The 24,701-nt window shown below is 33.5% G+C and overlaps 1 protein-coding gene across 1 annotated transcript; it reads left to right on the top strand.

The window, feature by feature from the left end:
• Positions 1 to 233: 233 nt before the first annotated feature.
• Positions 234 to 24,050, top strand: LOC127707690 (polycystic kidney disease protein 1-like 2). The gene is made up of 8 exons (XM_052212354.1): positions 234 to 393; positions 1,096 to 1,837; positions 9,150 to 9,288; positions 17,746 to 17,993; positions 19,612 to 19,786; positions 20,602 to 21,810; positions 22,233 to 22,330; positions 22,760 to 24,050. The coding sequence occupies exons 1-8, from the start codon at positions 266 to 268 to the stop codon at positions 23,057 to 23,059; spliced, it is 3,039 nt and encodes a 1,012-aa protein (XP_052068314.1). The 5' UTR covers positions 234 to 265; the 3' UTR covers positions 23,060 to 24,050.
• The last annotated feature ends 651 nt before the right edge of the window (positions 24,051 to 24,701 follow it).

Here is a 24,701-nt window from a genome sequence, read left to right on the forward strand (position 1 = left end):
TAACATAGGAATATCATAAATGTAATAACAGTTGTTATAAAATCGCTAACAGGTGTTTGTCTTAAAATGAAGATAGGCATCTGTTTTTAACATACGTACATTACAAAATAGAAATAAACCTGTTCATCAAACTTAAAAGAAATTATCTAATAATTTTATTCAGAATTGTTGGTCTCTAGTAGACAGAAAATCAACAGTGTGTTGCTTCACATATAGGTGTTTCCATTCACAGGGTTTCCCTAAGGGAAGTGTATGTTCCTATATCATGAGTACAAACCAGTTCCTTGGAGATCTTTGTTATCTAAGGATTTGGCATGATAATACGGGCGAAGGCAATGACTCTAGTTGGTACCTGCATAAAATTGTCATTCACGACCTACAAAAAGAAAACAGGTATTCTGCTGTATAGCATTTATAACTCATCGAATTTGTAATAAATATTTCGTCAAATGTTAATAATATGAGAAATTCATGTATTCTTGAAGTTTTATGTTATAATGATGCCTATTAACATCTTCGTACTTAACAGATAATGCTTGCTTAATTGAATGTCTTAAGGATGTAGTTGGGTGAAATTTAAAAAAATATCTAGAATTTCAAATTGACACTACAAGCCAAAAGAGCATTATTTAAGGAACAAAATAAGCTAAAAATATTTATAGGTTATGGAACTCCTTTTTGAGATATTCGAATTTTTAAAAATGACGGGAAAAGGCTGACTCGGACTTTTACCTTATATTTAGCATTGGCATTATTTGGGTCTCAAATCGTTAAAAAAAAATCTAGAATCAGCTTAAATTTTGGAAATGACCTTTTTATGAGCCATTGAAGTCTTCTATGAAAAGGAACATGGGTGATATGGGGAAAGATATTTTACCCTGTATCGTAGCAAAAAACCCAAGGAGTCCGAACATCTAACAAAAAAATCCTAAACCTGACCTGACTACATCTTTAATATTTCTTTAAATAGAAAAGATTTTTTTTGATAACTGAATGTAGTAATAATAAAAATGAATTCAAATACAATGTAATCTTATAATATTAGAAATGATGGTTCAACAAAACTTAATAACACCATGATATATTTGTTTCTAGTTTCATCTTTCTATGTGATGATTGGTTGGCCCTTGATATCGGAGATGGTATGATAGACCGTGTAATACCGTCGTTGTCAAAGAACAACTTGGAATTTGAAACGTTATTATCACAACACGCAAGAATGAATATGACAGAGAATCATCTATGGTTATCTGTAATTCTACGCCAGCAGAGGAGTAACTTTACACGTGTACATCGATTGTCCTGCATTCTGGCGTTACTGTTTCTGGCAATGATAAGCAATGCTATGTTTTTCCAGCCGGAGGACGAGAAACAGATAATTGCTGATTCCGTGCAAATTGGCACATTCCGTTTGTCTCTAAGAACTCTGTATGTTTCTATTGTTGGTGCCGTTGTAACGATCATTCCTATTTTCATCGTCACATATTTGTTTAGAAATGCAAGATCAAAAACATCATTGCAATCACGCAAAGAAACGTCACCATTGAACAAAGACAGTGAAACAGAAAGTAGAAAAGAAAAGAAAGAAAGTGGTATAATTTCCGAAATGGATACCAGTGACAAAGAAGTTATACCTGACATTAAAATCCTGGAAAAAGAAAAGCTTCCACACTGGGTTATTTATATTGCTTGGACAATAGTTATTCTTGCAGTCCTCAGTTCAGCGTTTTTCTTGTTACTGTATAGTATGCAGTGGGGAAAAGAAGTTTCCAATGAATGGCTTACCAGCTTTGTCTTATCCTTTTTTGAATCTATTCTCATTGTGGATCCTATAAAGGTACATATTATCAAATATAATCACATTCATGATAAATAAGATACCAATGAGACAATTACAAACCACAGCAACAATTAATCGAATAAAAACAAGATTAAAAAAGATGAAAAAACAAACATCTGTCTATAAAACAATAGATTAAGTAACACGAACCTCGCCATAAACAAAGTTAGAACTCAAATGTTCAGAAAAGGTAATCAGTTCCTACTCCACTTATGGCAGCTGTCGTATTATTCATTGTAAGTACTTATTCGGTCACAAGTCCCATTCGGTGATGTCACAATAGAGAAAAGGAGGCTAATACAAGTAAAATGAGTTATACTTTATTCAATATGAGAAATTTTGAGGGTTTTATACATCTGTGAGTTTATTTTTCTATTTGTTACTACACCATAATACGTTTTATGTCTTGACGTTTTCAATATTGCAATGAATGCAAAATACACTTTTATACTTTTTATGCATGACTACGATAGTATCTGTCTGTTCGTTTGTCCGTCAGTATGTCCGTTTTGTTTAATGTCGGATTAACATTTTGCTTTAAGGTAGTAAACTATGAAAATTTGGTCAAATCAGTTTGAATCCTAGTACACGTGTTTATCACCGAATTTGTACTTACATAACTTACGCCGAGTGCGACATGTGGAGCAGTATTTGATTATCATTCTGGAGCACCTGAGACCACCCCCGGTTTTTGAAGAGTATCGTATTGTGAACTTGCCATAAACCTCTATGAACTAGCATCTAATCAGTACCTACATATTCAGTTTATAACTTCAAGTTAAAACGGTTTTCCAGGCATTGCGTTTTATATCCTTATTACAATGATTGATGGTTACTGCTTACACGAAAGCTTTTGAACTAAGGGTTCTTACTCGTAAAGTTGAAGTAATCTCTTGACAAATTTTATGTTTGCCATCATTGTTAGGTCAACTATCTTTGAATATAGATAACTACGAATATATTTAACTACAATCTCGTTCTCCTTCCCTCATTTGTAGCATCACCAAAATCGACTTACAAACAGAAATTTTTATCTAAGTTTTTTGTTGGAGTTCAATTTTCGCCGACACGGGGGTCATAGTGATATTTTTTGTCCGTCCGTCTATCGTTCTATCCATCAATCAGGAACACAGTAATAATCAAAGTATGTTTGTCTAAATGCATTCGTCCTACTTAATTATACTGTACGGTCATTTTTGTAGGAATACAATGACTATTTGTTTCACTAAAACACAATGTCACCTTGTAATCACAAAACCCACCAGACAGAAAACTTTCATACTGGGGAGGAGTGTATATTATTATGTGTAGATAACCACACTTTACCGTCATTTTGAGTTGACAATTCTGGCAAGAGAAATATGACTCGTACCATAATGACACTTCTGATCAAAACTTCCCCGAGACCGTCTGGCTTTCATGCTTTGTAAGAGTTTTGTCATCATATTTTCCTGATCATATACTACTATATTTTGAAGGGACAATTCATTTTTGAGTTATTGAACTTTGATCATCTTTAGCGGCGAGAATCAAAGTAATCTATTGGTAGTGTTTTGTAGACTGTTTGTCTGTATGTCCTTACTTTTGTAGACTGTTTGTCTGTATGTCCTTACTTTTGTAGACTGTTTGTCTTTATGTCCTTACTTTTGTAGACTGTTTGTCTGTATGTCCTTACTTTTGTAGACTGTTTATCTTTATGTCCTTACTTTTGTAGACTGTTTGTCTTTGTGTCCTTACTTTTGTAAACTGTTTGTCTGTATGTCCTTACTTTTGTAGACTGTTTGTCTTTATGTCCTTACTTTTGTAGACTGTTTGTCTTTGTGTCCTTACTTTTGTAGACTGTTTGTCTGTATGTCCTTACTTTTGTAGACTGTTTGTCTTTATGTCCTTTCTTTTGTAGACTGTTTGTCTTTGTGTCCTTACTTTTGTAGACTGTTTGTCTGTATGTCCTTACCTTTGTAGACTGTTTGTCTGTATGTCCTTACTTTTGTAGACTGTTTGTCTTTGTGTCCTTACTTTTGTAGACTGTTTGTCTGTATGTCCTTACTTTTGTAGACTGTTTGTCTTTGTGTCCTTACTTTTGTAGACTGTTTGTTTGTATGTCCTTACTTTTGTAGACTGTTTGTCTTTATGTCCTTACTTTTGTAGACTGTTTGTCTTTGTGTCCCTACTTTTGTAGACTGTTTGTCTGTATGTCCTTACTTTTGTAGACTGTTTGTCTGTATGTCCTTACTTTTGTAGACTGTTTGTCTTTATGTCCTTTCTTTTGTAGACTGTTTGTCTTTGTGTCCTTACTTTTGTAGACTGTTTGTCTGTATGTCCTTACTTTTGTAGACTGTTTGTCTGTATGTCCTTACTTTTGTAGACTGTTTGTTTGTATGTCCTTACTTTTGTAGACTGTTTGTCTTTGTGTCCTTACTTTTGTAGACTGTTTGATTGTATGTCCTTACTTTTGTAGACTGTTTGTCTTTATGTCCTTACTTTTGTAGACTGTTTGTCTTTATGTCCTTACTTTTGTAGACTGTTTGTCTTTATGTCCTTACTTTTGTAGACTGTTTGTCTTTGTGTCTTTACTTTTGTAGACTGTTTATCTTTATGTCCTTACTTTTGTAGACTGCTTATCTTTATGTCATTACTTTTGTAGACTGTTTGTCTTTGTGTCCTTACTTTTGTAGACTGTTTGTTTGTATGTCCTTACTTTTGTAGACTGTTTGTCTTTGTGTCCTTACTTTTGTAGACTGTTTGTCTTTATGTCCTTACTTTTGTAGACTGTTTGTCTTTATGTCCTTACTTTTGTAGACTGTTTGTTTGTATGTCCTTACTTTTGTAGACTGTTTGTCTTTGTGTCCTTACTTTTGTAGACTGTTTGTTTGTATGTCCTTACTTTTGTAGACTGTTTGTCTTTATGTCCTTACTTTTGTAGACTGTTTGTCTTTATGTCCTTACTTTTGTAGACTGTTTGTCTTTGTGTCTTTACTTTTGTAGACTGTTTGACTTTGTGTCCTTACTTTTGTAGACTGTTTGTTTGTATGTCCTTACTTTTGTAGACTGTTTGTTTGTATGTCCTTACTTTTGTAGACTGTTTGTCTTTGTGTCCTTACTTTTGTAGACTGTTTGTCTTTATGTCCTTACTTTTGTAGACTGTTTGTTTGTATGTCCTCACTTTTGTAGACTGTTTGTCTGTATGTCCTTACCTTTGTAGACTGTTTGTCTGTATGTCCTTACTTTTGTAGACTGTTTGTCTTTGTGTCCTTACTTTTGTAGACTGTTTGTCTGTATGTCCTTACTTTTGTAGACTGTTTGTCTTTGTGTCCTTACTTTTGTAGACTGTTTGTTTGTATGTCCTTACTTTTGTAGACTGTTTGTCTTTATGTCCTTACTTTTGTAGACTGTTTGTCTTTGTGTCCCTACTTTTGTAGACTGTTTGTCTGTATGTCCTTACTTTTGTAGACTGTTTGTCTGTATGTCCTTACTTTTGTAGACTGTTTGTCTTTATGTCCTTTCTTTTGTAGACTGTTTGTCTTTGTGTCCTTACTTTTGTAGACTGTTTGTCTGTATGTCCTTACTTTTGTAGACTGTTTGTCTGTATGTCCTTACTTTTGTAGACTGTTTGTTTGTATGTCCTTACTTTTGTAGACTGTTTGTCTTTGTGTCCTTACTTTTGTAGACTGTTTGTTTGTATGTCCTTACTTTTGTAGACTGTTTGTCTTTATGTCCTTACTTTTGTAGACTGTTTGTCTTTATGTCCTTACTTTTGTAGACTGTTTGTCTTTATGTCCTTACTTTTGTAGACTGTTTGTCTTTGTGTCTTTACTTTTGTAGACTGTTTATCTTTATGTCCTTACTTTTGTAGACTGCTTATCTTTATGTCATTACTTTTGTAGACTGTTTGTCTTTGTGTCCTTACTTTTGTAGACTGTTTGTTTGTATGTCCTTACTTTTGTAGACTGTTTGTCTTTGTGTCCTTACTTTTGTAGACTGTTTGTCTTTATGTCCTTATTTTTGTAGACTGTTTGTCTTTATGTCCTTACTTTTGTAGACTGTTTGTTTGTATGTCCTTACTTTTGTAGACTGTTTGTCTTTGTGTCCTTACTTTTGTAGACTGTTTGTTTGTATGTCCTTACTTTTGTAGACTGTTTGTCTTTATGTCCTTACTTTTGTAGACTGTTTGTCTTTATGTCCTTACTTTTGTAGACTGTTTGTCTTTGTGTCTTTACTTTTGTAGACTGTTTGACTTTGTGTCCTTACTTTTGTAGACTGTTTGTTTGTATGTCCTTACTTTTGTAGACTGTTTGTTTGTATGTCCTTACTTTTGTAGACTGTTTGTCTTTGTGTCCTTACTTTTGTAGACTGTTTGTCTTTATGTCCTTACTTTTGTAGACTGTTTGTTTGTATGTCCTCACTTTTGTAGACTGTTTGTCTTTGTGTCCTTACTTTTGTAGACTTTGTTTGTATGTCCTTACTTTTGTAGACTGTTTGTTTGTATGTCCTTACTTTTGTAGACTGTTTGTCTTTATGTCCTTACTTTTGTAGACTGTTTGTTTGTATGTCCTTACTTTTGTAGACTGTTTGTCTGTGTGTCCTTACTTTTGTAGACTGTTTGTCTTTATGTCCTTATTTTTGTAGACTGTTTGTCTTTATGTCCTTACTTTTGTAGACTGTTTGTTTGTATGTCCTTACTTTTGTAGACTGTTTGTCTTTGTGTCCTTACTTTTGTAGACTGTTTGTTTGTATGTCCTTACTTTTGTAGACTGTTTGTCTTTATGTCCTTACTTTTGTAGACTGTTTGTCTTTATGTCCTTACTTTTGTAGACTGTTTGTCTTTGTGTCTTTACTTTTGTAGACTGTTTGACTTTGTGTCCTTACTTTTGTAGACTGTTTGTTTGTATGTCCTTACTTTTGTAGACTGTTTGTTTGTATGTCCTTACTTTTGTAGACTGTTTGTCTTTGTGTCCTTACTTTTGTAGACTGTTTGTCTTTATGTCCTTACTTTTGTAGACTGTTTGTTTGTATGTCCTCACTTTTGTAGACTGTTTGTCTTTGTGTCCTTACTTTTGTAGACTTTGTTTGTATGTCCTTACTTTTGTAGACTGTTTGTTTGTATGTCCTTACTTTTGTAGACTGTTTGTCTTTATGTCCTTACTTTTGTAGACTGTTTGTTTGTATGTCCTTACTTTTGTAGACCGTTTGTCTTTGTGTCCTTACTTTTGTAGACTGTTTGTTTGTATGTCCTTACTTTTGTAGACTGTTTGTTTGTATGTCCTCACTTTTGTAGACTGTTTGTCTTTGTGTCCTTACTTTTGTAGACTTTGTTTGTATGTCCTTACTTTTGTAGACTGTTTGTTTGTATGTCCTTACTTTTGTAGACTGTTTGTTTGTATGTCCTTACTTTTGTAGACCGTTTGTCTTTGTGTCCTTACTTTTGTAGACTGTTTGTTTGTATGTCCTTACTTTTGTAGACTGTTTGTCTTTATGTCCTTAATTTTGTAGACTGTTTGTCTTTGTATCCCTTCTTTTGTAGACTGTTTGTCTCTATGTCCTTACTTTTGTAGACTGTTTGTCTGTATGTCCTTACTTTTGTAGACTGTTTGTCTTTATGTCCTTACTTTTGTAGACTGTTTGTTTGTATGTCCTCACTTTTGTAGACTGTTTGTCTTTGTGTCCTTACTTTTGTAGACTTTGTTTGTATGTCCTTACTTTTGTAGACTGTTTGTTTGTATGTCCTTACTTTTGTAGACTGTTTGTCTTTATGTCCTTACTTTTGTAGACTGTTTGTTTGTATGTCCTTACTTTTGTAGACCGTTTGTCTTTGTGTCCTTACTTTTGTAGACTGTTTGTTTGTATGTCCTTACTTTTGTAGACTGTTTGTTTGTATGTCCTCACTTTTGTAGACTGTTTGTCTTTGTGTCCTTACTTTTGTAGACTTTGTTTGTATGTCCTTACTTTTGTAGACTGTTTGTCTTTATGTCCTTACTTTTGTAGACTGTTTGTTTGTATGTCCTTACTTTTGTAGACCGTTTGTCTTTGTGTCCTTACTTTTGTAGACTGTTTGTTTGTATGTCCTTACTTTTGTAGACTGTTTGTCTTTATGTCCTTAATTTTGTAGACTGTTTGTCTTTGTATCCCTTCTTTTGTAGACTGTTTGTCTCTATGTCCTTACTTTTGTAGACTGTTTGTCTGTATGTCCTTTCTTTTGTAGACTGTTTGTCTTTATGTCCTTACTTTTGTAGACTGTTTGTCTTTATGTCCTTACTTTTGTAGACTGTTTGTCTTTATGTCCTTACTTTTGTAGACTGTTTGTCTTTATGTCCTTACTTTTGAAGACTGTTTGTCTTTGTGTCCTTACTTTTGAAGACTGTTTGTCTTTGTGTCCTTACTTTTGTAGACTGTTTATCTTTATGTCCTTACTTTTGTAGACTGTTTATCTTTATGTCCTTACTTTTGTAGACTGTTTGTCTTTATGTCCTTACTTGTGTAGACTGTTTATCTTTGTGTCCTTACTTTTGTAGACTGTTTGTCTTTATGTCCTTACTTTTAGAGATGGTTTTGTCTCTTTGGCTATAAATCCAAAAGAAAACCAGACAAAACCATGGACAAACAGAAATATTGCAACATGACAAACAACACACAATAAAACACCTCTCATAAAAATTTTAACAGTTGAGTTTTCAGGACCCTTAGCAAACAGGGGTAAATGAAGGCGACAGTAGTTATCCGATGTTCAAATCTCCTATTAAGAAAAGACAAATCAAGGTAAAAAACTGAGGGAAAAGCATAAACTTCGAAAGAAGCGAGACCGGTGCGTCAACAGGGTAAACGTGCATGCGTCGACCGTTATTCGACTCTACACTCAATAATAATAGTACTCATGCGCTTGAGAAGGAAGTTCGCTGATACACACGACAGGTGCTAACTGTCTTTTTGTGGCGGGTAATTTTCAAATTGATCTTTTGTTTGGTGTTCGATTATAAATCTTTATTACAATTTGTTTTAAAATATTAATAGATAATGTCGTGAATTGTACATTGATGTGTAAACAACAATCCACGATTGGTTGTTTTCGCAATGTTAAATTGCTCTTGTAATTGTAATTGATATATGATGCTTCTCTGCAAATCGTTAATCATTTTAATTAGGAAGCGAATCACACATGACACTGCTTTTTTGACGAACAATCAACAACTATGCACAATTCATATGTTGACGTTTGTCGTTTCACACAAGTAGATACATAGGTTGTTTCGGTAAACTGTATCACAAACAATTTATTATTCAAAAATGAATTGAGATTCAATATTCAATATTTCAGGTACTCCTGTTTGCAATGTTGGTGGTAATTATAACCAAGCGACCAGTAGAAGGAGATGAAGTAGAAGTCGATCTAGAGTCTGTCAGACATGCATCCAAATTTAAAAACGAAATGAATATTGATTTCAAAGAATTTCAAGGTATCGTGTACTTTTCGCTCTAGGTTTTCATAATAAATTTCTTTTAATAATAAAAAGAAAAGAAATAAAAGTTGAACCATCTTTAAGGATAAAAGCTATATCGTTTGCTTTTAACCCACAATTTTCTTTAGAAAATGCCTGTACCATGTCATGAATATGACAGTTGTTATTTATTCGTTCTGTTTGTTGATATAGTCGAGCTTTTGGTTTTGTCAGGTTTTATGAGATCCCTCCTTTTTTAGCTCACCGGGGCCCAAAGGGCCCCATGTGAGCTTATTCCATCACTTGGCAATTTTACACAATTTGTTCATCAAGTTTGCTAACATTTAAAAATCTTCTCCTCTGAAACTACTGGGCCAAATACCTTAAAAGTTTAACTAAATGTTCCGTAAGGTATTTAGTTTATAAATTGTATCCAAAGTTTTGATCCATTGACAAACATGGCCGCCTTGGCTAAAAATAGAACATAGGGGTCAAATGCAGTTTTTGGCTTATATCTCAAAAACTAAAGCTTTTAGAGCAAATCTGACATGGGGAAAATTTGTTCAATTGGTCTAGATCTATCAGCCCTGAAATTTTCAGACGAATCAAACAACCTATTGTTGGGTTGCTGCCACTAAATTGGTAGTTTTAAGGAAATTTTGCAGTTTTTTGTTATTATCTTGAATATTATTATAGATACATTGTAGATATAAACTGTAAAAGCAATAATGTTCAGCAAAGTAAGATCTACAAAGAAGTTAATATGACCAAAATTGTCAATTGACCGCTTAAGGAGTTATTGCCCTTTAAAGACAATTTTACACAATTTGTTCATCAAGTTTACTAACATTTAAAAATCTTCTCGTCTGAAACTATTGTGCCTAATACTTCTTAACTTTAAATGAATGTTCCTTTAGGAATCTAGTTTATGAATTGTATCCGAATTTTTGATCCATCAACAAACATGGCCGCCATGGCTAAAAATAGAACATAGGGGTCAAATGCAGTTTTTGGCTTATATCTCAGAAACTTAAGCATTTAGAGCAAATCTGACATAGGATAAAATGTTTTAAAAGGTCAAGATCTATCAGCCCTGAAATTTTCAGACTAACCGAACAACCCATTGTTGGGTTGCTGCCACTAAATTTGTTATTTTAAGGAAATTTTGCAGTTTTTGGTTATTATCTTGAATATTATTGGAGATAAAGATAAACTGTAAACAGCAAAAATGTTCAGCAAAGTAAGATCTACAAAAAAGTTTTATATGACCAAAATTGTCAATTGACCCCTTAAGGAGTTATTGCCCTTTAAGGACAATTTTACACACGTTGTTTATGTTTTTTAACTTTAAAAATCTTCTCAAATGAATCTAGTATAAATTAAAAATCTTCTCAAATGAATGTAGTATAAATTTTGTATTTTATTTCCTTGTACGTCAAGAAACAAAGACACTATGGCTCAAAAGGAACATATAAATGGGTAAAATGCATTTATTTGCTTTTGAAGAAAATATGACGGATACAATGAACATTTAAATGGCATTTTTAAGCCACTCATTAATATATATTGAAAAGCAAAAATAATCATTGATGAAAGATGAGCGATTCAGGCTCTTGAGAGCCTCTTGTTAGCTCACCTGGCCCGCAGGTCCAAGTGAGCTTTTCACATCACTTGGCGTCCGTCGTCCGTCTTCGTCCGTTAACTTTTACAAATATCTTCTCCTCTGAAACTACTGTACTAAATTTAACCAAACTTTGCCACAATCATCATTGGGGTTTCTAGTCATGGATTTTTCTAGCATTCCACAGGGTCCGGTATGCGGACCCATTCCCAACGGCAAAAACCCTACATATTTCCCAATTTTGGGAGCAAAATTCCCAAATGATCACAAAATTCATTTTCATCTTTATTAATCATGACAGAAATGTTTATTTTATTCAACCGCTTTATGCCAAAAATCGCCAATAAGTACTGTGTAAATCCAAGTTGAAACATAATTTGACAAAACAACATTTACAAACAATGGCTGCCATAAATAAACAGGAAGTGTGGGAAAATACTCAAACCAGATCAATTCACCAACAAAAAAAAAATTGGAATGAACTAAACACACTATAAAACTAACATCTGGTATGTTGGTTGTATTTCCCAATATCATTGAAAACCGCGTTAAAAAATTCCCAAAACTGGCCAGGGTCCTTTTTCCCAAATTACCCAGATAAACCCCTGCTAGTTTTGAAAATGATGTCCCTACCTACCTAACAAGATGGCCGACATTTCTAAAAATAGAACATAGGGGTAAAATGCAAGTTTTGTTTATTATTTTGAAAACCGTTATAAAAAGAGAAAATCTGACAGGGGCAAAATTGTTCGGAATGTTGAGATCTACCAATTGGCAATTTACGTCAAAACTGTAAGGGGACTTCTTATAGGAGTTATTGCCCTAAAATGACAAATTGTACCGTTTTTTAAAGAACCACTGAATGGAATGGAACCAAACATGATATGAGTGTTCCTAATGAGGTGCTGACCAAGTGTTGTTACTTTGAAGCCGATCTATCATCCAAGAGGGCCGTCAGCGGGGGACTTAGCTTAACATAGGACCCTATGGAAATACATACTAATGTCTTCTTTTAGAGAACCACTAAATGGAATGAAACTTAACATGGCATGAATGTTTCTTATGAGGTGCTGACCAAGTTTTGTTACTTTGAAGCCGATCCATCATCCAAGATGGCCGCCGGCGGGGGACTTAGTTTAACATAGGATCCTATTCGAAAGATATACACATGTCTTCTTTTAGAGAACCACTGAATGGAATAGAACTAAACATGGCATGTATGTTCCTTATGAGGTGTTGACCAAGTGTTGTTACTTTGAAGCCGATCCATCATCCAAGATGGCCGCCAGTAGGGGAATTAGTTTAACATAGGACCCTAAGGGAAATACATACAAATGTCTTCTTTTAGAGAAACACTGAATGGAATGAGACTAAACATGGCATGAATGTTTCTTATGAGGTGTTGACCAAGTTTTGTTACTTTGAAGCCGATCTATCATCCAAGATGGCCACCAGCGGTGAACTTAGTTTAACATAGGACCCTATGGGAAATACATACAAATGTCTTCTTTTAGAGAACCACTAAATGGAATGAAACCAAACATGGCATGAATGTTCCTTATGAGGTGCTGACCAAGTGTTGTTACTTTGAAGCCGATCCATCATCGAAGATGGCCGCCAGCGGGGGACTTAGTTTAAAATAGGACCCTAAGGGAAATACATACAAATGTCTTCTTTTAGAGAACCACTGATTGGAATGCAACCAAACATGGCATGAATGTTCCTTATGAGGTGTTGAACCAAGTGTTGTTACTTTGAAGCCGATCCATCATCCAAGATGGCCGCCAGCGGGGAACTTAATTTAACATAGGACTCTATGGGAAATACATACAAATGTCTTCTTTTAGAGAACCAATGATTGAAATGGAACCAAACATGGCATGAATTGTCGTTATGAGGTGCTGACCAAGTGTTGTTACTTTGAGGAAGTACACACCTAATTCATGGCCCCATTGCTTTCTATGTTAAATTCCCCAATTTCAAGCAGGCACAGCTCTTTTGTTTCAAGTTCAAATAAAGTGACAATCATTGCATGTCAAAGCAACACTTTATGGTGCCTTGTACTGAAAAAAACAACATACCTTTAATGGCATATAAAAAAGAACTGGTTCCCGGAACTTCAGATATACCAAAACAGGTACTTCATATGTGACAAACAGGCAAAATGTACCCTCTTTTTTAAATTTCATGCAATATTTTTATTTTTCAAAATTATAAGTCAAAAAGTGTTCAACAATGATCACCAGTTTTTCAGCTTTCATTTGATACCAAAATTACCTATATATTTACATATTTTGAAAGTTATACCCATGCGTAGGAACTTTTTTGAGTTAAATATGTACTACTTTCTGGTATGTGCTTTCTTGCAGGGCCCGAATTAGTGGTGTTACACACCTATAACAGAACCAAACTTGCTGTATTGACTTCAGCATTACTTTATTTCATTCTATGATCTATTTCAAGCAATAAAAAACATATAAAGCTTTAGTCCAAACACTATTTTATTGATTTTAAGCTCAAATTGGACTACTAGTAACATATGGGTTATGCAAAGAAAACTGCATATGGATATTACCAATGGCCAATATGATTTTTTTATTCTCAATATCATGGTTCTAATTGTTAATTTCTACTAGGAAAGCAATGTGCTTACCAATAGTCATATTTTTATCAGAGGTTGTTCATTTAATAAAAATATATTAGTCCAGACCTAAGACATAATTAAGAATATTGTCCCCCCTTTTTTCTTCAAATTGGAAAAGGGACATTTTTGGTATAAACCATCCTTCTGTGGTACAACATAGATTATTAAGAGCAATTTATTCATCCCTCAGCTGGATAACTTGCTAAACTGGTTCAAAATTGCATGTACAGTGAGATTTTTGTTCTTATATGAGTATATACCAATTGCCTAGATTGTAAAAGGCTATCATAAGAAAACCAATAAAACTTGAAAAATCATAGGATTATTTGACCAAGAGCTATTTTTTTTTACCATAAACAAGTCATAATATACATGTTTTATTGATTTCAATCCCAAATAATGCAAAAATAAGAATTTGGAGTCAAATCTTAACTGCATGCATGTTGTATGACCATAAAAGGCTAAAGTACCTTATTGTGTCAATTTAAGAGCTGAAATTTCCCATAAACAGAATTGTTCATCCCAAAAAGTTGATTGAACATGATTACTGACATCAAATATGACCAATTTTCATTGGAATAGGTACAACTTATAAAAAATAAATTTCTGATGATTCTCTGTAATAGGAAGTACACCACTCATTCATGGCCCCATTGCTTTCTATGTTAAGTTCCCCAATTTCAAGCAGGCACAGCTCTTTTGTTTCAAGTTCAAATAAAGTGACAATCATTGCATGTCAAAGCAACACTTTATGGTGCCTTGTACTGAAAAAATAAACATACCTTTAATGGCATATAAGAAAAAACTGGTTCCCGGAACTTCAGATATACCAAAACAGGTGCTTCAGATGTGACAAACAGGCAAAATGTACCCTCTTTATTAAAATTTCATGCAATATTTTTATTTTTCAAAATTTAAAGTCAAAAAGTGTTCTACAATGATCACCAGTGATTCAGCTTTCATTTGATACCAAAATTATCTATATATTCTACATATTTTGAAAGTTACACCCATGCGTAGGAACTATTTTGTGTTTAATATGTACTACTTTCTAGTATCTGCTTTCTGGCCGGGCCCGAATTAGTGGTGTAATACCTTGAAGACGATCCATTATCCAAGATGGCGGCCAGCGAAGAACTTAGTGTCACATAGGACCCTAATACATACAAATGTCTTCTTTTAGACAACCACTGATTGAAATGGAACCAAACATGGCATGAATGTTCGTTATGAGATGCTGACAAAGTGTTGTTACTTTGACGCCGATCCATTATCCAAGATGGCCGTCAGCGGGGGACTTCGTTTAACATAGCACCCTATTGACAATACATTTAAATGTCTTCTTATAGAGAACCACTGAATGGAATGGAACCAACCATGGCATGAATGTTCCTTATGAGGTGCTGACCAAGTGTTGTTACTTTGAAGCTGCTCCATCATCCAAGATGGCCGCCAGCAGGGGACTTAGTTTAACATAGGACTCTAAGGGAAATACATACAAATGTCTTCTTTTAGAGAACCACTGAATGGAATGAAACCAAACATGACATAAATGTTCCTAATGAGGTGCTGATGAAGTGTTGCTACTTTTTTTGCCGATTTACTGTTCAAAATGGCGACTAGGATTTTTTTATTAAATCACGGTGCCAATATTAAACCAAATTTGGCCTCAATCATTATTTGGGTATCTGTTGTGATTTTTATCTGTTTGTACATGATTTCCAAACCCAAAGTAGAGTCAGGTGAGCGACACAGGCTCTTGAGAGCCTCTAGTTTGAGTTTTTGCCTTATATCTTAAAAATCATAATAGATAGATAGAAACTTAAATTAGCGAAAATGATCATGAAGACAAGATCTACAATTAAGATTATATGGAGGATATCGTCCGACGACTCCTGATTGGAGTTATTGCCCTTTTTTGACGATTTTACCAATTATTTTGCGTTTTGCCTCTATGATAAAAATTATAATATACAAATAGAAGCTTTCAAAACAAAAATGATCAGCAAGGCAAGATCTACAAACAAGTCAAATTTTGCCGATATAGTTAGTAGACTGTTACTCTTTATAGGAGTGACTGACCTTAAATGAGGATTTTTTAATCCTCTTTTGTGTTTTGAGCAAAACTAAAGTAGATAGAGAGAAACAAAATAGAAAAAAACATTCAGCAATACAAGATCAACAAAAAAGAGATTTTTGTTATGAATTCTATTCTCGTCTACAATGTTGGAGAGTGTCCTTTGTTGAATATGCACATAGACCTAGGTGAGCGACACAGGCTCTTTAGAGCCTCTAGTTATTTACCTTGTCGTTCGGTATGTTTGTTAATACTTGTTTGCGGTTTGTTCTGCAACCCCAAAATGGATAGAAATATGTACAGTAATTATGGCCAGAGAAAAGATAAATTAGTGAATTTGAAATCTGTCAAAATCTCACAGATAATAATAGAAAAAAGTCCTGAAAAAAAGCTTACTTCAAAATAATGAAATAGACTAAATATCAAAATAAGGCCGTTAGTTTTCTCGTTTGAATTGTTTTACATTTGTCATTTCGGGGCCTTAAGCTTTCATACACATTCTGTATGTGCCTGTTCCAAGTCAGTAGCCTGTGGTTCATTAGTTGTCGTTTGTTGCTGTATATCATTTTTTTTTTTCGTTCATTATTTTGTACATAAATCAGGCCGTTAGTTTTCATGTTTGAATTGTTTTACATTTGTCATTTCGGGGTCTTTTGTAGCTGACTATGCGGTATGGCTTTTGCTCATTGTTGAAGACCGCACGGTGGCCTATAGCTGTTAACTTCTATGTCATGTCGTCTCTGGTGGAGTCTTGTATCATTGGCAATTATACCACATCTTCTTATTTTTAAAATTAAGGCTATTTTATATGATTGCCAATTAGGAACATATCATAAAAATGACCACATATGGCCTTCACCAATAAGCAAAAAGAAATAGTAAATAAGAGGCAACAGTGGTTTTTAGCGATGTTCAAATCTCATAAATCAAGTAGATACGAAGATACGAATCAAGGTAAAATCTAAAAACTGCACGAACTCCAAAAGGAGAGAGTCCGGTTGCATTTTCATGATAAAAACTCATTAACGATAAACGTCGACTGTTATTACCAATGCATGGTCACTCACCATGCGCGTTTACACTCAGTCAAATTGTCACAATCGTGAATAAGACAATCTGCAAATTTAAAAATTATACGACAATTCTTGTATATAAATATCTAAGACTGCCAAAGCATTTCTCTAGTGAGATAAAACACAGATACATCGTATGGGTCAAGCAACTCGTGATGATGACCGTAAAACTTTAGAAGTGTCGATTTCAGTCGAAGTTAAGGCAGAAAGCAACTTTTAGTCCCAAATTAAAGGCAACAGTACTTTTCTCATGTTCGAATCTCATTATCCCATTAAGAAGATACAAATCAAAGTTTGACAAAAACTGAGGGAATGATTTCAGGAGCCCATAATTCAGTTGTTGTCATTGGTTGCTGTCTGCCATATTTGTTAATCATTTATTTGTTTTTAGCATAAGTCAGGCTTTTGGTTCTCACTTTTGAATTGTTTTACATATTGTGATGTCTGGGGTATGGTAAATCTTTTGCTCATTGTTGAAGGTCTTACTGTGGCCTATAGTTGTTAACATTGTCTTCACTTCGTCTCTGTTGGACATTTGTCTTATTGGCAATCACAATAAATCTTCTTCTTTTTTATGGACTACATGTATATTATTTAGGTTTGGGACAGAAATATTAGGAATGTGGAGGGCTGAACATGTTTGTGAGCGCTCAACCCTCCTTTCACTTGACACAGTGCTGTAATAGAACAGTATTATATCAAACAGTAACAATCAGTTAAGAAATGGTGATTCATAAATTGGTACTAGGTACATAAGAAAATACGAGCAGATAAAGACACAGTGTAAACGTTTAAGAGTATTCGCAGTAACTGAAAGCTAGTTACTAGCAATTAAAAACCGAACTCAAACTGATAATAGCTCATTTCCACCAGATATAACAATCACTACTCTGCCAAAGGCAGTACTAGTTTAGTGCAAAAACAAGCACTCTACGATATTGGTTACTGATAAATTTCAAATGTTCCAAATCTATACCATAGGAAAACAACCACAGATCCAAACGCACTCCATCAACAGATTCAATTTGCGTAATTCATGATAATGTGTGAAAATTTTCAGAGCTGCAGATGGCAGTAATTTCCGCTGGAAAAACAGTGGCTACTGATGCTCTTAAAAAGAAACGACTGCAACTTCAAAAAGAAAAGAAGGCAAAACGGGCTTTCATAAATCTGGTACTACAAATTGTTTTTGCTGCTTTGATGTACACTATCAGCTATTTGAGCAGGGATCAAAGGGCCTATCTTCTTAAAGCAAATATTGAAAACCAGCTGTATCAATCAAGCAAATATCAGTCTGGTTTTGCAAAGGTAAGTGTAGTTATGGGTAATTGTCTGAGACAATTTTCAAAATAAGCTAATAATCACAAGATTATTTATTGAGAAAACTGCTGTTTTAAGGAATTGAGCATTTTAATGATAAATGGCAAAAGGGAACTCAATCTAAATCAATTGATACTTAAGAAATTAAATAAAAGTAAATTCATATTCCAATTCTTCTCAAATGCAAAAAGAAAGAGGGAAAAGATGCCTGTATTGCATTTCGTGCTATTCTTCATGAATAAAATAAAAAGGACACACACATTGTTTTATCGAGGTTTTTGATTTAGGTCTATGTGTATTCCTTTTGTTTTGCATCTGCTTTATAGTTTTAATGGGAGTTCGTATTGCTGAAAGCTTTATTTTTAATTCTGTTCGCATTGTATTGCCTAACTTGTCTTTTTGCTTTGTTTATCTCGTTCATAAATATACATTAAAGTGCGATGAACTATAGGCTCCTGACACGGGACTAGCAAATATAGCAAATATAGAATGCGGCGGGATTATTCAGAAAACTTCATCAAAACCTGAATAGGCCTTTGACGACAATAAGGGACACCAAATTGTACTTCAGTGTGCAAATGATATGCAGAAGGAAACTGATTTTGATGAAAAAACGGAGTTGCACAATCGCACTATATGGTTAAGATTGTGAGAAAGTTTGAAAAAATTGTGATAAGAGGTTTAGAAGCATTGAATACTAAATGGTCACCCTTCAAATGTGTACTATTGTGTGCAGCAGATATGAATAGGTCCGTGTCATCCAGCAGTTTATCCAAACAAATCATTAAGATAAAGAAATGAAATTTGAGGCACAAAAGTACATAAGTTGATTAAGATTCTGTGAATGTTTCAAATAATTCTGAGCAGTTGTGGATACATTAGTGGGAAATATAGGCACGAACGGAGAGAAATCCGTAAAAATGATTTAGATTAATGATAATAAAAATAGGAGATAAACAACAGCATTATTTGGTCAAAATTGTGAGAAAGTTTCAATAAATTGTGAAAAGGGTCTTAGGGAGAGTTGCGGATACAAAATGGGTACTCCTAAAAAGCAATGTCAAAGTCCATGATTTGGTAAGGGAAACACCATGAATGCTTTATATTAAAAAACCAAATAGTATCATTATATGGCAAAATTGTAAGAAGGCTTCAATAATATGTAATAGGAGTTAAGGAGGAGTTTGCAACTACAAAATGGATACCCCTCAAATGTGTACTATAGCGTGCAGATATCATAGTGTCATCCATAAGTTGACCGCAAAAAACTCGACAGGGTAACATTGACAGACATAGTAAATAAAAAAAATATATATGTTATAAACTACATGTAATTACAATTTTACAAAATATTAAAAACCGATAAAATAAAGATAGAAAAATGAGAAACAGACAAGCAAGAAATCTAGTAATATTGAATAGTATAGTAGAACTGACGATTAAAATTTAAGGTTTAGCAAGGTGTCCGTTCTGAATATTGCTTCATAATAAAATTAAGACTTATTTCACATTCAAGAATATACATTATCTAGAGGGCATTTACTGGTATGACATCAAAGAAATCAAGAACTATTGCTGCATTTCGTTTCTTTATTTACTATTTTAGGTCAGTTCGAAGGAGTCTTTTATCACATGGATAAATGACACATTATTACCGGTGTATTTTCCAACGTCATCATACAACGGAGGAAGCATCAGTGTTCTTGACAAATTCTTCATTGGAGATTTGACAAATTTACGAGTAGGGTTAATACGAATGAGGCAACTTCGGGTAAAGAAAGGTAAAATAAATATTTCCTTTTCAACGTGGTACTGATTTCTTTAAATGCAAATTCCACAAAATGGAAGTCTCGGATCGTTGTTTTTCTTACGTTTAGTGACTATTTGTGACAACAACCATGTAAAACTAGAGAGAAAGAAGAAAAAAACAGTTCACGGCGTAGATAAGTGTTTGTACCTGATATCGAGATCCCAAGATCTAAATCGGAGACCACAAAAGATCAGTCAACAAATTAAAGTTATTTAAATAAAACAGAAAACACTAAGATATTAATTATGACGACCAATGACGAGGTGGTGGTATATGATATGTCCACGATGGTATCACAAGCCAAGAAGTCAGGGATCTTCTGCAGAAATGAAATATTATTGATGAGGCATTTACTGTTAATAAAACACTTGGTGTTTTTACGCCCAGGAATGTATTTCCAAAGCCAGATTTGACACCACTTTTGGTTTCAATATCATAATTTATTTGACCATTGGAAGCACTGTTGTAATTCAAGCGCCAATAATGAGTCTTTAAATATACAGACTAAATACGAGAATGTTGTATTTCTGGTATCTTTGAAAAGTTTTTTTATTGATTCCGGTTATGCCCAATAATCCATAGCGGGTTTAAAATAGCTTTCTAAGTACTCATTCATCCGAGCTTTATCAGTCAGTTGGACATAAAAAAAAGTACAGAGAGAAACGTGAAATATATATTGACTCCAGTAAAAAGCACTTAATGTAAACCTTTAACAAGTTTCCATTTTACTTAAATATAACATATATGTTCAATTGACTTCTTTTTTTCATTTTTTCTTTGAAACAGAAAGTTGCTTTGGGCCTTCGGTTTTGCACGGACACTTCTGTGCAAGAAAATATGATTCAGACAGTGAAAATAAAAATACATTTTGTGATGACTGTTCAAAAGTATGGAGTTCTGAGGCTTGGCATTACGTATCAGCAAAAGAAATATGGGGTACAGACTTGTTCGGAACATATAATTCCTATGGCGGTGGAGGTTTTATCAACAAACTTGAAAACGACAAACTGATAACAGAAAAAATAATCGGAGAATCGGTGATCAACCGATGGATTGATAGACTTACTAGAGCTGTTCTTGTTGAATTCACTTTGTATAATGCAAATATTAACATGCTTGCATATTCTATATTTATGGCTGAATTTCCAGAAACTGGAGGAGCATTTACCTGGTTTGATACCCAATGCTTTCGACCAACAGTTTTAACAGACTCAACAGGCTTATTTTCAATTATCTGTTATATTATCTTAGTGTTGATAATTATAGTAATCACCATCAAACTTATTAAAACAATTAAGAAAGAGAATTTGAAAGCAATCAAAAACTTGTGGAACATAGTTGATATTATCCTTTGTGTATTCACTTACGTTGCTATAGTTGTGTGGATTTTAAAATTTATTAATACAAAACGTGCTCTCAGTATATACTATAACGACAAAAGCAAATTTGTAAACTTTCAACATATAATTATCTGGGAATATATGTTCAACTGTATTCTTGGTATTCTTTGTTTTGCATGCACCATACGTCTACTGAGAGCTCTTGGATATAACCAACGTCTAACAGAAATTGCTACAGTTTTAAGGATTGGAGGAAATGAAATATTTAAATTTTTCGTCCTTTTCTTTTTTGCCTTTTCTGGATTTACAGTACTTGGATATCTTTTATTTGGACCAAATGTTTTCGAATGGCGCAATTTATTTGTCTCTTTTGGAAGTCTTACAAACACTTTGATTGGTAGGAACAGTTTAGATAAGCTGATAAGAGCATCTCCGAACTTCGCAGAGTGTTATTTCTTTATATATGTTTTCTTTATGCTCTTCACGATGATGACAATTTTCCTGGCGATTCTCAACCAAGCGATTGAAAAAGCAAGGGCTCATCCAGATTATAATGCACAAACAATAGGAATCTCTAATATAATAAAAGGCACATTAAATGATGTACTACAGATGTTCGGTATACATATTGGAAGAAAGAAAAGGAAAGTCAAAGGTGAGTAATATATGCATTTGTCATTCGCTTTAATTAGTGTCTGTAAATTAAAAACAAATGTATATATTCCCGTTTTTTGAGAAGTAAAGGCAGGATGTAAACTTACGATTGTTTGAATTTATTCAAGCTATACATGTAGGGTTTATATCACGGAGATGTATAAATACACAAATGTAGCATTAACCATTCTATAGAAAAACAAAGAATATGGGATATCCATCCATGACACAAAATTAGTATATGCACAGCAAAAAACACATAAAAAGCAAAGAATACTTTGCAGCTTATTTTTGTTGGGTATTATTTTCAAGAGGTATTCATTTTGAATCGAGTTTGGAATATCTTAATACACTTTAACACATTTATATTTTTTCTCACACCACTTCTGAGTCATTGGTCATTTATCTATATTTCATTTAAAGAAACCTACATGCAATCCAAAAGGAAGCCAGCAGTGAACACAACAAATGTTATGCATCTCGTAAGAGAAACATTCACGGAAATGATACAAGACCATCACGTAAGTTTATTCATTTACTTTTTGTTTGTCTATTAAACATTGAATCATCTTTTATGAAAATACGCTTGAAAAGACCTGAAGACCGAAATGTTGTTAACTTTTTTTTCTTTGTTCACAATTAAAATTGAATTCATATAATTATATTACTCTTCAAATACAGACTAAATTTTTGAAATGAAAAAAAAATATTATTATAAATCATAATTTCATGGAAAATAGAACCATACCAGTGAGTAATCCTGTTGGCGCTTTCTTTGTATCAGTAGCAACAAGTAAAGTAAACGAATCTAAAAAAAATACCAATATTAAAGCAACACATATAATATCAAATGTATAAAGACATATGATACTAAATCCATAATGATGTTTTCAATTCTACCAAGAAGCGATTTATGTATTTTTGCATATTTCATTTTTTTTCTTTTAAAGGACGAAGCACAAATACCTACACCTAGGAAAGACAAATCCATTCGTCATGTCACTTTCAAAACAAATGAGCAGCCATGGGCAATGTTTAAGATAAAGAAGCCTACTGGACACAATGGGAAGGATACATTTGATAATAAATCCAAAGCATCCGCTGACTTTTCTGCAATGTCTGCCTTTAACGGTAATGATGACAAGCACACCGATCGCATAACACCTAGTAACATTAGCCTCGAAGTGGCGAATATGACAGATCCTCGGAAACAAGATGACTATTATGAGGTGTATAAGCCATATCTATAATCAATTCAAATTTACCATTTTATTTTAAACTTTTTAATGTTGTATCATTGACACACTATTTGGTTTTATAGAATTAGTGAACAATTTTAGACACGTGCTTTATTAAGCATACGAACAAATAATTTGATTTACGTCAATGTTAGTTCGGTAATCAAATGTAACTGTTCAAATTCACCATTTATCTATCATATTTTACCGGTATTGTGGATAATATGATTCAGCCTTAAGTGACCAAAATATCGTCCCTGTCTACTATCAACCGGTAGGTTTAAGCTTGTCTGAATATTTTTTTTTTAGTATTTTTTTCAAATATCGTTCTAAGTGGTTCAAAAATAAAGATGATGATAAGCACGTTTTCGAAAATTCAAAAATAAAGTAATTAACACAGTTGACAATCGCAAGATCTGTACTTTGTGTCTTTTGTGCTTTTGTTAGTTGTTTTTGAGCTTTGTACCGATCTGAATGTACCATTCTGTAAGTACCCGTCCCAAGTCAGGACCTGTATTATTCATTGGTTGTCATTTGATGATGTTTATCATACCGGTATTTGTTTTTCTTTTATTATTTTTTTTTTACATATATCATGCCGTTTGTTTTCTCGTTTGAATTGTCATTTCGGGGCCTTTTATAGGCCATGATGTAACATATAGTTGCTAACCTGTACGTTATTTGGTCTATCGCAGAGAGTTGTCTCATTGCCAATCATACCACATCTTCTTATTTTTATATTGGTTAACTAAATAAACGAGATTTTTTATAAATCAGATCTTAAAATCATCTGCTTTTCTTGGTCATAAGGAATATGAAAAATCATAGTTCCTGGACATGTGCATGCACCTTTAAGGGATCCAATTTCCAAAGTTGATCTTTTTTTTACCCAGAACAAAAACATGACTAATCACAAACACATTTTATTTTCAGCATTTATTAAAAACATTTGTTTCACACTTTTATATTTTTATGTTGTTTTAAAATATAATATTAACTTGAATTTATACGTGTTTATTTTATTTGATACATGTATATACCAAACCAAGTCAGTTTATATCTTGTTTCTCGCCTAACTATTGTAAATGTCAGGAAAGCTTCGGCCATCATTTGGTCGTCGTCTTTGATAAATCAGGTTGACAAAGCTGTCTATATAAAGTAATGATGAGGATACATATTAATTGGATATATGAAAAAGAACAGAGTTGGGGCAATAGCACGAAGACATCATCAAATCGCCCAAATACAATGCACAAAAAGACATCTAGAGCTTACCGCATGGTTTTCAATGAACAGGAACTATCCACCAACAGGCAGTCAGCCCTGGATGGCCCCAAACACAATAAGAGCAATCAAATCTAAGGGCACAGCAAAATGTCAAAATATTTAACAAAACAAAAAGGTACAACAACACACATCAATAACAAACGCATAATTTACTCTAATATAAAAATGATCTAAAGGACTGGTTATTTTCTTTCACTGGGGGACCTGGGAGGATACATTTGAATTTCACATATTTTTTTTAAATCCCCAGCTTGAGGAAGAAACATAAATTATAGATACACCTTCAAAAGACATGAAAATTGCACCTTTCCTGGACGAACATGTTCAAACGTAGGATTTGAATCTTAACAATTGAGCCAAGCAATAA

This window comes from Mytilus californianus, unplaced genomic scaffold, assembly GCF_021869535.1.
Source record: "Mytilus californianus isolate M0D057914Y unplaced genomic scaffold, xbMytCali1.0.p SCAF_7, whole genome shotgun sequence".
Lineage (NCBI taxonomy): Eukaryota > Metazoa > Mollusca > Bivalvia > Mytilida > Mytilidae > Mytilus > Mytilus californianus.

Bases quoted from the DNA above. Each gene is read 5' to 3' on its own strand.
- LOC127707690 (XM_052212354.1), top strand. From the start codon at position 266: ATGAGTACAAACCAGTTCCTTGGAGATCTTTGTTATCTAAGGATTTGG. The intron at 9,289-17,745 runs GTATCGTGTACT...GAAAATTTTCAG, and splicing joins TGATTTCAAAGAATTTCAAG to AGCTGCAGATGGCAGTAATT. The intron at 22,331-22,759 runs GTAAGTTTATTC...TTTCTTTTAAAG, and splicing joins AAATGATACAAGACCATCAC to GACGAAGCACAAATACCTAC.